The sequence below is a fragment of the Trichomycterus rosablanca genome, chromosome 19, assembly GCF_030014385.1.
Source record: "Trichomycterus rosablanca isolate fTriRos1 chromosome 19, fTriRos1.hap1, whole genome shotgun sequence".
Lineage (NCBI taxonomy): Eukaryota > Metazoa > Chordata > Actinopteri > Siluriformes > Trichomycteridae > Trichomycterus > Trichomycterus rosablanca.
Window position 1 is genome coordinate 14050594 of NC_086006.1, and position 14704 is coordinate 14065297.

Below are 14704 nucleotides of genomic sequence, written 5' to 3' on the forward strand. Positions count from 1 at the left end.
TGAAATTTACAATGTGTTACCATGGAGTGCAAAAGAAACAAAAAAATGTTCACTGACCAAGAAGAAGTTGCTTTGGTCTGCAATGAGGTGCACTTCAGCCTCCGTGGAGAGAGTGAAAACTGCTATGCGGTGCATCTCATCTATAGACACTGCACGACACAGGAAACTGCACACACACAGCACGAACAGGGAATTAGACTGAAATGCTCAATAATAGAACAGAGTAAATCCAATCTAACAATAACTCGTTTAAAGAGGATTGCACATTTCATATAGGCTAAGTAACACAGTGATTCTAAAAAATATTACAGTTAAGACATCGCTACTTCAGCCTGCAGGGAGAAGTCAAAGTCATTTTAACACTTAGGTGGAACAGCAGTCTAATACAGCACCAGCCTGTCTGTGTCCTTAGAGACACAACTTGCTGTGTCCAACTGCGGAAATGAACATTCACTCTGGCTAGTTAAGACGCCGGCACAAGCAACCAAAGAATACCGAAAGACTACCATGGTACTCTGTGTGTGCTGAAGCTTCCCAATACCCTCTACCTGGTGTAAAAATTTTGCTGGCGGCTTAACACATGTCAGAGGAGGCATGTGCTGGCCTGCAGCCCTCCCTTTTAAGCAAGGGTGTTGTGTGTCAGGAAGAAATCACCAGAGTGCACAGGAAAACCTAACATAAACTGTCAACATCTTTGAAACATCCTAGGCCAAATTAATAAATATATACTGCTTGCTTTGGCCGTTCTGGTGGCACAGCGGTCTATTGGGGGTTGTCAGAAGCCCTGCAATTGATTGGCACCCTGCACCCTTTTATCTCACTGAAAAATGTCACACTCAACATTTTGCATAAGAGTTAATCAATTTATTTTATGTTTTACTTGTACCTATGGAAAAAAACATCACATACCCACTCAAGGTGTTTTGGCTACTGTAGTGATTTTTGCAAAATGTTTAAATACTAAATCTATTAGCCTGCATATGCACATTAGTTATTCATTTGTGGCCTTAATTGATTATAGTCTTACACATACAGACCTGTACTTGCAGTGGAGCAGTGTGACATGCTGCTGTTGGTTACGTCCTCTGGGCGAGTTAACAGATACTGAGAGAGTTTGTGGAGCTTCGTCCTCACTGGCGTACTCAACCACCAACACATACTTACCCGGTACAGGTAGCCGCCCACGCAGCTGCACATTGATCTGCATTCACAGACACAAATTGCTCTAACATCATTCTGTCAGCAATGTAACACAAAACACAGATAAGGTTCCACTGTTCTGGGTGCCACACTTACATCATTGCCGCTGCACACAGCCATGCTAGGATGGCGAGGTGTGATCTGTTCAACCTGGCACAATCTGGGCAGATGATTGTCTGACCTGCAGCTGGCATCCTTACCAGAGAGAGATGGAAATTCCTCCAGAGACAGGTACTTATACTGCAGACAACTACATGGGAACACAGCACAAAGACACCTTACTATAACATTCAAGTACTGAACAAAAATTATGATTATGATTATGATTATGTGTAATCTAATTACAACTACACCAAGGAACATTAATCTTGGGAATTGAAAATAAATTTAAAATTTAAACTTTTTTTTAACTTTAAATAATAAGGCACACTATGACAGTGTACTGAAATGTACTTTTTATTGTCAGGAGTGGTACCCTTAAGGGAATATATTTTGTACCTTTGTTATATAGTATATGTCATTGGATATATATATAAATACTTCACTATCTTAACTGTTGAGTTGCCACAAGCCAAACTGACTCATCATACACACTGTTAAGTATCCTGCCTCTGTATTTGTTGTAATACTGACTTGTGATTGGGATCCTGTGAATGACTGTATGTACAGGGTTCAGTCACTTTCATCTGCAGGATAGGAGCTTCATAGTACGCACTGGGCAGCAGCACCAGATAGTCCTGCAGATATATGCACAGACATATACAAACAGAAATACACTATGAGCAAATCACTGAAACAAATATTTTTAGGTAATGACAATTCTATTGTTTTATAATTAAAAATTAATTCTTTGTAATGTTTAAGAACAGTACCAGCAAAATGTCTTCAGCCTCGATAATTACAGTCCAGGTGCCTGGGTTCAATACAAATGGCTCCACAAAACTGTTCTGCGGCACATTCACGAACGTGGGATCCGAACTAGGGGCAAAAACGATCTGTTTGGACTGCTCAGAGCCTGAGAAAACAAAAGGAAATCGAGAATAATATTAAAACATCCAAAAACAGTAACATTTATCTGTGAATATTAAAAATAAGAAATTGCATTATTTTTCTTTAAATAATTTATAAATTACTAATAAATTAGAACATAGCACAATACATTCCGTATGTGAACACACAGACAGTTTGGTGTGGTAAGGTAGTGAGAAAGGGCTGACTAGAATGAGAAACAAAGTAAATTCAAGAAATTCAATCGCCTGAGTTGGGATTTGATACCGCATTAATTGAGCGTCAAAGATGAATGCTCTACACAGTGAATTAATTGGTCTATGAGGAAAAGGAATTAAATAAATAAGTATATATCTAGATCTAGAGGTGAGAGAAACAGGTCGGAACGGCAACACTGGCCATCTACCTTACTGGCTGTGTCTAGGCATAAAGCAACGACTCAGGGCATTACCACTAATGAGCACATTTGCCTCTAGGATTTTTGGTGAGCACAGTAGTTCAGTAGTGCAGTAGTTCTACCGGACCTACTGACCTACTGTTGCAGGCTGACCCTTTAAAGTGCTTCCACTTCTTAGGAACAGCTTTTGCAGCAGGCCTCTAAATAAGTAGCGATGATTGGCACAATATTAATCAATATTATGATTGGTTATTAATAATATTTTAGGCGCTTGAGTGGCGCAGCGCTCCATTCCACTAGCCCATCACCTCTGAGATCTGGGTTACAATCTGGGTTACAGCCAACTGGGCATCTACACAGACATGATTGGCTATGACTGGGGGTGGGGGGGTGGCCAAAGCCCTGTGATGGATTGGCACCTTGTGTTTCCCACCAGACTTCTTTTGGTCATGACTCTAACCAGGATAAAGAGGTTGATGAAAATGAAATTGACTAATTCATTTATTGTCTGTTGTACCACCACTTTATTCTGGCCAGAGTCGCGGTGGTTCTTGATTCATTGGACAAAAGGCAGCAAACATCCCAGATGGGTTGCCACACACACAGGGCAATCTTAGTAGCTCCAATTAGCCTGGCTGCAATACTCAAAGGAAACCTACACGAACAAAAGGTGAAAATGCATCCAGAAAGGACCCTGGCTGCATGACCAGGGAATCAAACCCAGTCCCCTTTTGCTTTGAGGTGACAGAGCTACCCACTGTGCCACCATGCCGCCCATGAAATGATATGAATTATTCCAAACACAAACATGAACAATAAGTTCTAATTTGGAATTTTTTTATGACTCATCCATGTGATTTAAATTTAACAGTTCATACAACATTTGAAATATTCACAACAAAATCCAGAGCTGTCATTGGCTACTGCAGCCGTCAGACATACCTCTCCTGTTGTGCTGATAGACTGTGATTTTGCCGTGAGAGACGGCAGGTTCAGTGCTTACGTATCTGAGGATGAAGCGCGTGAGATACATGTCCACCTCACCCACGTGCACCGTCAGTTTAACTGCACTCTGAGACAGAAAGAGAAGGGGGAAGAGCAGAAGAAAGGATGGAGAGAAAGACAGTGGGAGACATAGGAAAGGGGGTATACAGCATAGGCCTATGTTAGACCTGGTGATAGGAGGTGAATTTAGTCTAGCAGTGTGGGCTCTTGTACTTCTAGCAACTTTTTTAGCACTGGTTTGGAGGGAAAAGGCTACAAAAGCCGAAAGCACAGCCTAGAGACAGCAAGAGGGCCAGGATGTCAAAAGTAAGCAAATAGAAGAGAAAGCAAAGAAAAGATAACAGAAAAAGAAGAAGAAGAAGGGGAAGAAGCAAGTTGGTTGGGACTTACAGTTCCCGCACAAAAAGTGCCTGTTGGCCTCTAACACAGAGACACGTCCCCAGACGTCTACGCCTCCACGGTTAACGTAGCGCAACACCACATGGAACAGATCCGGAGAGCTGACCACCACTTCAACTAACACCCGTTGCTAGAGAGTGAAAATGTGCCAGAGAGAGAGAGAGAGAGAGAGAGAGAGCAAGAAAAGCACAAAAGCAAAGCCTTTTCTTAAAACCACCACCAGCACTACAGCATTCAGCCAATCACAGCATTCAGTTTATACAAAGCACCAAACCCTTCGCAGCGATATTAGCACCAATCGTATAAAGCCACAAGCAAAGCCAAGCTATCTTTCATCATAGGCACCAATCATTCCCAGCAAGTTAGCAAGTTGCAGAACTTTCCAAGCTTTGAACATGCATTAGATGGCCTGCACACAAGTTTCACATAAATAAAATTTTAGCACTATTATTATATCATTACATGAAAATGTAAATAACAGAAATAAATGCACTAATGCTTTGTAGTGATAATCTGTTTAACTTTAAATGTGTCTTTCACTTGTTGCTATTATAGAAAATCACTAGGTGAGGATGAGGGCTAGCACATGTTTAATTCCAGGTGGAGAAAAGGGTCTGTCCATACTGCTTCTTTGCACTTCAACTTAAAATGTATAATAACCAATACATTTCTTTAACCCAAACCACAGTGGCGCAGAAGAGTCTGTAGCGGTATCAGCATTTTGAACTGCTTTGACTCTATTTCATTGTACTGTCCATGTGACAGTATATATATATATATATATATATATATATATATATACATATATATACAATATATGTTCCAATCCCATTTTTAAAAGATCAGATTCTGATAGTAAGGCTCTAAGCAACTCTGATACTGATGTTGTCACAGCACTCAAATTAAGACTTTGCAAGCAGGTAATGCACAACTTGTTTGTGCCATGTTCATGTGGATGCTTGCATAATGTCAGTCAAGATCAAAGTTAATCACTTTATGAAAAATGTTGGTGAACCAGATCGGAATATAGTGCTAAATTTGAACCAATAACAAACCAGAATTTTAGGATGGTTTTGGCCCTTATACCAATAATCTATAATTTTAATTAAAATATCAAGATATGAATATTACATTTTATATCATATCTATAATATAATCTGTTATATATAGACAGCTTATATATATATATATATATACAGTATATATATATATATATATATATATATATACACCGATCAGCCATAACATTAAAACCACCTCCCTGTTTCTACACTCATGTTATCAGCTCCATTTACCATATAGGAGCACTTTGTAGTTCTACAATTGCTGACTGTAGTCCATCTGTTTCTCTGCATGCTTTGCTAGCCCCCTTTCACCCTGTTCTTCAATGGTCAGGACTCTCCCAGGACCAGGAATTATTTGGGTGGTGGATCATTCTCAGCACTGCAGTGACACTGACATGGTGGTGGTGTGTTAGTGTGTGTTGTGCTGGTATAAGTGGATCAAACAGCAATGCTGAAGGAGTTTTTAAACACCTCACTGTCACTGCTGGACTGAGAATAGTCCACCAACCAAAAACATCCAGCCAACAGCACCCCGTGGGCAGCGTCCTGTGACCACTGATGAAGGTCTAGAAGATGACCAACTCAATCAGCAGCAATAGATGAGCGACCGTCTCTGAGTTTACATCTACAAGATGGACCAACTATGTAGGAGTGTCTAATAGAGTGGACAGTGAGAGTATTTAAAAACTCCAGCAGCGCTGCTGTGTCTGATCCACTCATACCAGCATTCATAACACACACTAACACACCACCACCATGTCATTGTCACTGCAGTGCTGAGAATGATCCACCACCTAAATAATACCTGCTCTGTGGTGGTCCTGTGGTGGTCCTGACAATTGAAGAACAGGGTGAAAGCAGGCTAAAAAATATGTAGAGAAACAGATGGACTACAGTCAGCAATTGTAGAACTACAAAGTGCTTCTATATGGTAAGTGAAGTGGATAAAATGAACAGTGAGTGCAAAAACAAAGAGGTGGTTTTAATGTTATGGCTGATCAGTGTGTGTACTTGTGTGTACAAGTATTGGCAAGTAATTGACAGAGAAGACTGAAATGCATTGTAGCTTCATCAAAATTTTTCATCTCTGAGGTAAATGCATAAAGCATTTCAGTTTGCTGTAAATGTATTTTATAGTCATTAAATTAGCTGTAAGTGCTTGCAATCCAAATGATCTATGGAATCAGTTTGCTTTCTCAAAATAATAATAATAATAATAGTAAAGAATCAGCGCAGATGCGGACCAGTCAACAGTGCCATTTTAGTAAAACATACAAAACCACATTTAATCATATCATCTTTATCCAAGATTACACTTTTAATTATTTTAAATCTCATACCTGAATGGGGGACATTAGAGCATAGCCTCTCCAGCTGAAGCCCTCAAATTCCAGTGGATTGTAGCCAAAACGGACAGGTCGCCCATCAAACATGGTGCCATCCTCCACCTCAAATTTCATGTGGTGCAGGTCTGGAAAATAGTGATCTGGACGTGGCCTAGAAAACAAACCAGGGACTTGATACCATGAAAGCAGTTCATCTGCGGGTTGAAGCAGACTATGCTGTAACACTTTTTGCAGTAAATTTTGAATAAAACTGGGGGTTGGACTAACTGGTTGCATTTGGGTCCCTCCACATTGGGTCTGCACCTACACCTGCCATTTCTCTCCCCACATGAAAGACTAGCAGAACCTCCAATATCACACTGACAACCTAAACACAAATACACACAAACTCATGTTCAGTCATCATATTAAAGGGATTATTGTTCACCTACCGACACTTCTATATTACAAAAGTAACCTTACCCTGGCACCCAAAGTAGTTGTGTATTTGCTGGTTGAAGAAGCCGTCCTTGCACACAGAACACGTCTCACCGCACACATTAGGCTTGCAGTAGCACTGTCTATTGTTCTGATTACATACATGCACAATGAAATTTTTTAGAAATTGCTTTTTTACAGCTGTGTTCCTTATTCCATCATGCCAGTCTGTTATAGTATCACCCACCTGAGCACACTCTGCCACTTCACTCAAAGTTCCTGCAGTGTCACACTCACAATCTACACAACACAAAACACAAACTCATGGTTGAATATGTAACAGTAAGGTAATAATTACAGTAGTGTTAGGCCTGTGGAGAAGATCTGTGAGAAATTAAAATTTCCTACTTACTTGAACATCCAAACACAGTATCAGGTGACAGGTTCCAGTAGAGAGGTTTGCATTTGTCACAAGCTATTCCTTCCACATTAGGCTTGCACTCACAAGAGCCCTGAAGAATGAAACAGTAAGTGTTTAGGAGTCTAGGTTAGGCTAGATTAAGCTTCACAGCAAGAAGGTCCTGGGTTTGATTCCCAGGTGTAGCGTCCCTGTAGAGTCCTTTCTGTGTGGAGTTTGCATGTTTTCCCCGTGTCCGTGTGGGTTTTCTCCGGGAGCTCTGGTTTCTTCTCACAGTCCAAAGACATGCAGTCAGGTTAATTCGATATACTAGAATTGCCCTTAGATGTGTGTGTGTGTGTGTGTGTGTGTTAAGGTGTGAATATTTGTGTCTGCCCTGTGATGGACTGGCACTCTGTCCAGGGTGTCTCTGTGTGCCCTACGCCCACTGAGAGCTGGGATAGGCTCCAGCACCCCCACGCGACCCTGTTAGGATAAGTGGCTTACTTTCTTTTAATCGATAACCAACCATCATTGGCTGGTGGTTAACCGCAACCAAGCTTATCAAAACAAAGCCACTGAGAGGTGCGCTTGTCAGTGAACTCTCAGTGCCAGTCTAAGGCCTGAATTAAATAAGAGGGGGTTGCATCAGGAATGGCATTTGGTGTAAAAACTGCTGACCAGAATGATCCACTGTGGTGACCCCTAAATATGGAAGTGACCGAAAGAAAAGAAAATTACTCACCCCATGATTATTTGGGGCACAGAGGTCTATTTTGCTAACCCACAACTGCTGAAATTCAGATTGGAACAGCAGAGGTCTTGCCAGCCAGCCAGGCATCTACACAGACATGACTGGCTATGGACATGATTGGGTGGGAGCTGCTGAAGTCACTTTCAAAAATAAGCTCATTACTTGCTCATAAATTTAAGATATTTTGCATGTGTTGTGTGAAATATCTTTACTCTTAGGTGGGTTTTTAAAAACTGGGATAAGAAAGTATGGCCGTGCTTGATTGCAATGCTGTTTCATTGCTGTCCAGTGTTTTTCAATGACTTACCCCTGATGCAAATCAAGCTAGAAGAATGCTGACCCATCCAGCCATCTACCCACTCACCCATCTACTTGCGCATCCACTGACTCTCTCACAAAATAACACAGTTAATTCCAAAACAGATCAAAATCATTACTTACCACTGCAGGCAAGATTTCATTCTCGACAGAGCCAGCAGGGTTACAGGTGCCAGCTAAATTTTTATAGAAACAGAGAAGGAAGGAATACAAAAGCAAAAATAAGTTAAAAAAATTGCTAACAGAAGACTATGAAAGATGTTGCTTATCCAAAGCATCAACAAAAGATTACCCTGACAATGAGGGAAGCCATAGGCTCCAGAGCTGCATGTATCACACCTCTGTCCTACTACATTGGGCAGACAGACACACTGGCCTGAGACTGAATCACATTCTGTGTAGCGAGAACCCTCCTGTAAGCATTGGCAGGCTGAAAGAAATACAAAAGAAACATACTGTACTTTATAATTAATTTTTTCCCTTATTGATCCCCTTGGGTAAATTAACTTGTTACAGCAGTATGAAAGAAAGGTGGTAAAAAAAGAAAAGACAACTAAGTAAAAAACCTTGAAAAAATTAAAGAAAAATGTAAGATACAGATTTAAGAGCTGCAAGACAAAATCACACAGTGTGTAGTTATTTACAGTAAAAGGATTCCCTTAAAAACAAGTGATGTACTTAATTGTGAATATGGTGTGTTTTTAAATGCCTAGAAAAAAAACAGAAATGACCTGGGTACCTCTTTACACATTTATCTTTCTCACAGTTGTGTGAATGTTCATAGTAGGGAATGTTAGCCGGTTAATTTACTGTTGGTACACTAACTTTCATTTTTCACAAACAGACATTAAGAAAAAAATAGTATTAGTGTCATACTTGTATCCTTAATTTTTAGCTATTCATATAACAGTAGTCAGCCCTGTCAAAATACATTATAATAATGATACTTTTGTAAATCATCTACATTAGGGTGACCATATTTTGGTTTTGAAAAAAGTGGACACTAGTGGTAAAATACAATAGTTTATCAGTAGAACTATTTTGCCAGAATGTGGCGCTGTCACGGTGTTGACAATAACCTCTCTCTAAGTACGCACATTTGAGAAAGAATGTTTATGCTGTTTCAGAATCAGAGAAAGAGAAAAGTAAAATCAGTGCAAAAAGACGCAAAGAAAAGTGTGTGCAGACTACAAAAGCCAATTTAGAAATCTCGTATGGTCACCCTAATCTACATTAAATAAGCTAGTTAGCAGCCTAGCATGAATGTTCCTGGTATGGTCAACTTTTATTAATTAAAAATACAACTTTTAACTTTGCTTTTTTTGTAGTTGTGTTTCGTAATATTACTAGAGTTGCTTTCTTTCATTTGCGTAATATCTCTAAAATAAGAAATATAATATCTGTAAATGACGCTGAAAAACTGATCCATGCATTTATAACTTCTCGGTTAGATTACTGTATTGCTCTTCTAACTGGATGCTCTGGTAGATCCATAAACAAACTCCAGTTGGTTCAAAATGCAGCAGCTCAAGTGCTAACCAGAACTAGAAAATGTAATCATATTAGTCCTGTTCTATCATCTCTACACTGGCTGCCAATTAAATTCTGCATTGATTACAAAATATTTTTACTAACTTAACTTATAAAGCACAACCTGGTCTGGCTCCACAGTATCTGAGTGAACTTATTTATCACTACAGCCCAGCATGTTCACAAGATGCAGGGTTACTGATAGTTTCTAGAATTAAAAAGATTACGGCTGGTGGAAGAGCATTTTCTTACAAAGCTCCACAACTTTGGAATAATCTCCCTGCCTCTGTCTAGGACTCGGACACAGTCTTGATGTTCAAGTCTAGATTAAAAACATATTTATTTACTCAGGTCTTTGATTAGTCTTGTCAAACTAAACAAGCAAACTTAGTTATGCTGTAATAATTAGGGGTTTACGCTCTGTAAAACTGACATTTTACTCTTAACAATTTCACACTGTAACTACATCTTCTGTTGTTTTACCCCGAGGTGGTTCTGACGGAAACCTGTTTACCCTCTCGAGGTTAAAGACTGCAAGTCCAGATTGCAGTGCCAACAATGCTGCTCCTACTAGATGGGATGGGTACCTGGCGTGTTTCCATCAAAATGTCCAGAACTTACAACAGACTTTATCACAGACTGGACTGAACAATGAAGAACTCCAATAATTTTTTGCTAGTTACAACTTTCAGTTCAATTTCATTTTATGTTTGTATGATTTGTGTAAATCCTATTTATTTAAAGTATTCTCCAGGCCACCCAAAGAGGATGGGTCCTTGCTGAGTCTGGTTCCTCTCAAGGTTTCTTCCTGTAATCTTAAGGGAGTTTTTGCTTGCCACTGTCGCCCTTGGCTGGCTCAATTGGGGTTTTTTTTGTCTGTTGGTCCTGGATTCTGTAAAGTTGCTTTGAGACAATGTCCATTGTAAAAATGGCTATATAAATAAATTGGACTTGACTTTACTTAATGGTTGGATGCATATTTTGGCAGGTGGGTATGTAGGTCAGTGGCTATGTATGTGAGCCAACATGTGGGCATTTGAGAAAGTTGGTGGTGATGCATTTAGTAAATATAAGACTTACGAGAGCAGGTGGGGTAGCCGTAGTAACCTGGAGCACAGGACTCACACCTGGGGCCGCTGTAATTGGGTTTACAATAACACTGCCCTGCTGCACTGCAGCTGGAGTCCAGTGCTGTCCGTGGGTCACAGGTGCACACTGGGAGACAGAGTCAAATAAGTGTGGGTTGAACACAGCTGTGTGCAAGTGTATGTGTGTGTTTGTGTGTGTGTGGGTGTGTGTGTGAGGTGCTTACCCTCGCAGTTGGGATAAGAGTGGTAGCCAGACACGCACTGATCACATCGAGGGCCTGTGAACTCCGGCCGACACACACACTGACCGGTAGAGTCACAACCACCCGGTACAGTACCCACATTACTACAACCACATACTACACAGTGAGAGAGAGACAGAGATGATGATCACTTATTAACTCTTAATCATGACCTTAACAAATGCAGAAAACATTCCTGCTACAGTGAAAGTGTGTGCAGCTTAGCTAGGATCCAAAGGTTTCAGAGTAGAGATTAGAGTAGGCACACACTCACGTTGACACAAAGGGTAGTTAAAGTAGCCTGGCGCGCACTGTTCGCATGAATAGCCATGAAACCCTTGTCTACACACACACTCCCCTGTTACCACATTACATGACCCGTCTTGGGAACCTGGACCTGAGCACTGGCAACCTGGGGGGGGGGGGAGAGAGAGAGAGAGAGAGAGAGAGACAATGTGTGTATGTTTGTGTGTGTGTGTGCTTGTGTATCCATGTGTGTTTTACTGGTGCCAACATAGTTTCCTTTGTTTTTGTGAGCCATTTGTTCACACAAAAGTCTCAAATATGCAGGATGGAAACAGCAAACACACACACACACACACACACAGAGTTCAGCAATGGCAAGCAGATTGGGTGTGTGTGTGTGTATTTGCTCAGTTGACTGCAATATCAACCTAAAAAAGTAAACTTCCTTTTATTTGATGTGTGACCTGGCCAGAAACTTTATGTTGCCACACACACACACACACACACGCACACACACACACACACACACACACACACGCACACAGCAACAGTGCAGTACACTAACAAGTCAAATCTAGAACATTTCAGAACAATCAAATTTGTCACATATTCCTAATATTACATAAAGACAATAGGTTTTATAAAAAGACTATTCACATATGTATTTAACCACAGTATTGTTCTACCTTGGTGAATATATATTTTTAATTATTGCAGAAATGGGGCTTCACCTCACGCTTAAACAGTAAGGTGAAACACACCCAGTTACACATTAATAATATCCAAGTCAGTGGTTTCATGGATATATGGAATGTGTGAGTGTGTGTGTGTGTGTGTGTGTGTGTGTTGTTCTTACGGTGGCAGTTGTGGCTGTAGTATCCTGGTGCACAGGTATCACAGTGCATACCAGTGAATCCGGCCTTACACACACAGGTTCGAGTGTGTAGGTCCGGCCTACAGGAATTCCCCTCAGTACCTGCTGCATTGCACTCACAGTCTGTGAATGTTGAAGATACAGTTAGAAGCATCACATTTCATCTAAAATAAAAGAGGCAGGTGGTAGATTTGATATCTTACTAATGATCTCTCCTGCAGGCCTGGCCTCTCCGTTGTTATCAGTGGGGAAGATTGGAGTGACAACTGATGGAAACAAACACAAAGAGGTCACTTATAAGAAGTATTTGTTATTTTTTAAATCTTTTATATGTTATATTTATTCTGTTTTGGGCGTTCAGGTGGCGCACCGGTAAAATACGCTAGGCCACTTATGCTGAGAGGTTTAAATCTCAGCGATGCTATTGGCTGATCGGGAGTTTCTTTCCATTAAACTTTCAGTTATCCTCTTGGTGCATGTGGAAAAGGGGCTTAAGGCACCACCTCTACGCCAACAAACCATTTACAGGGTGTTGCAAAAAATAGGAGATCTGACAAAGTAACAAATGCAGAAGAGATGTGACATGAAACAGTAATATTCACAGGAAAATGTGCTCAATTTCACAGACCTTGTTTTAAAAAAAATCACAGATATAACGGATTTTTAAAGATTTCATGGCAGTCATAAAATAACACTCATAAACTGAATGATAAATGGAAGCTACAATACACAGCATAGCCTAACTTTGTAGTTGAATGTAAACCTAGAACATTCAGTGATGGTGCGAGGCTTCATGTTCTGTTTTAAAGATGAAAATGCTCGTCCGTGTTTTGACACACACTCTTCTGCGTCCACAGAATTGGTTGAAAGCTTTCCAAACTTAGTTACCCAAGTAGTGTTTTTAGCTGCTTTACACTTCAACATCTTGGACATTTTGACTGATTGCTAACTGAATTGCTGTAGAATTTTTAGGACCGCCTAATAAACTAGTAAATGTGAGGCACTACGCAAAAAAAATAAATAAATAAAGCTAAAACACAAAAACAAAGCAAATTGCATATTACATGGGAAACGGCTCATTTCACGGTTCGTGATGCGATTTTCACGATCGTTGATTAGGTATGGTCTTAAGAGCTTACTCACAGTAGCAGTCTGGGAAGTTCTCATATCCTTCTGCACAGTAGTTACAATTCTCGCCCGTATAATTGGGCTTGCAGTAGCAGCGACCCGTCAGATCCTCACATGTACCATCAGTAAATTGTGAGTCGCACTGGCACTCTGGAGTAAAACAGACAAAAACAGAAAAATAACAGAAAAAATAATAAAAAATACTGTAACACATGGTTTTTTTTCATTAAGCCAATAAGAAATGAAAAAACAACCTATTTTTCATGTTTTTAATTATTGTGTGGTTGCACTTACGTGAACAGGCATATGGTGACTCCAAAGGTTTGTCAGGTGACCTGTAGTAGCCTGGTACACAGCGCTCACAGTTCATTCCTGTTGTGTGGTGCTACAAAGAAAAAAATGGAAAGATTAAAAACTTGCATTAAATAATTGATCTATATTACTTAACTCTTTTTATTCTGCTTATTCAGTGTTTGCCTACCTGACACTCCATACACACTCCTCCTCCTCTGTATTCACCCTGCATGTTCAGACTGGCTCTCCTCTGATCCACTTCGGGGTCGTAGTAGCAGTCAAATGAGTGTCTATGGCAGTTACATTCTGTATAGAAACACATTGATTTATTATTAAAGGCGATAGGTTTCATTTGAAGAGTGTGAGCTTGTGTGGTGTAATGGTAACCGCCATGCTGCTGGTAAGTGGGTTCAAATTAAATCAAATACATAAGGCACATGGTGTTCAGTGAACCTAACCACTAAGGTTGCACATATCAGTGCACTCTTAGTGCCAATACCAAGCCTGGATGAATATGAAGAAGAGCATCTAGTGTAAAAACTGAACCAAATCAAATATACAGATGAATAATGAGTGAAAGGAGAAGCCAAAAGGAATCATTCATTCATTCAGTTTTAATGGAGTGAGAATATATGTTTTGTCAGCAGCATGTTATTATTTCATGGAAAATAATGGAAAATAGTGAAATACAGGAAAATAATTTATATATTTAAGACTTCTGATATAGCCAGAAAGCACCACTAGTGCATAAAGTGTGGCAAATTAACATGATTGTATAATAATATCAGATTCACAATAACAATTGTTTTTTAATGAATTTATCTGATTTTTTCCCCCTAATTTTCCTCCCCAGTTGTATCCAATTACCCAATCACATTTTGCTTTCTCTGCTGCTCTCACTTGCTGACCTTCATTTTTGCTTGCTTTTATTTTGCTTTACCCCTTTATGTTTGTTTTTTAGCCACAGGATTGTTCTAACTTTATTAAGTATCCTGCA

General features: G+C 39.9%; 1 protein-coding gene across 1 annotated transcript in view; it reads right to left on the reverse strand.

Moving 5' to 3' along the window:
• Nucleotides 1–14704, reverse strand: part of lama5 (laminin, alpha 5) — a 159378-nt gene that overhangs the window by 88460 nt on the left and 56214 nt on the right. Inside the window, exons 8-28 of the mRNA XM_063016164.1 lie at nucleotides 13895–14013; nucleotides 13708–13798; nucleotides 13429–13563; nucleotides 12489–12551; nucleotides 12268–12408; nucleotides 11440–11577; nucleotides 11148–11282; nucleotides 10916–11050; nucleotides 8598–8735; nucleotides 8429–8481; nucleotides 7249–7348; nucleotides 7084–7136; nucleotides 6882–6987; nucleotides 6687–6786; nucleotides 6414–6570; nucleotides 4001–4139; nucleotides 2073–2215; nucleotides 1834–1937; nucleotides 1297–1450; nucleotides 1038–1201; nucleotides 58–166 (exon numbers count right to left, since the gene is read on the reverse strand). Coding sequence (XP_062872234.1) covers nucleotides 58–166; nucleotides 1038–1201; nucleotides 1297–1450; nucleotides 1834–1937; nucleotides 2073–2215; nucleotides 4001–4139; nucleotides 6414–6570; nucleotides 6687–6786; nucleotides 6882–6987; nucleotides 7084–7136; nucleotides 7249–7348; nucleotides 8429–8481; nucleotides 8598–8735; nucleotides 10916–11050; nucleotides 11148–11282; nucleotides 11440–11577; nucleotides 12268–12408; nucleotides 12489–12551; nucleotides 13429–13563; nucleotides 13708–13798; nucleotides 13895–14013 — 2477 coding nt within the window. The remainder of the gene's footprint in view (nucleotides 1–57; nucleotides 167–1037; nucleotides 1202–1296; nucleotides 1451–1833; nucleotides 1938–2072; nucleotides 2216–4000; nucleotides 4140–6413; nucleotides 6571–6686; nucleotides 6787–6881; nucleotides 6988–7083; nucleotides 7137–7248; nucleotides 7349–8428; nucleotides 8482–8597; nucleotides 8736–10915; nucleotides 11051–11147; nucleotides 11283–11439; nucleotides 11578–12267; nucleotides 12409–12488; nucleotides 12552–13428; nucleotides 13564–13707; nucleotides 13799–13894; nucleotides 14014–14704) is intronic.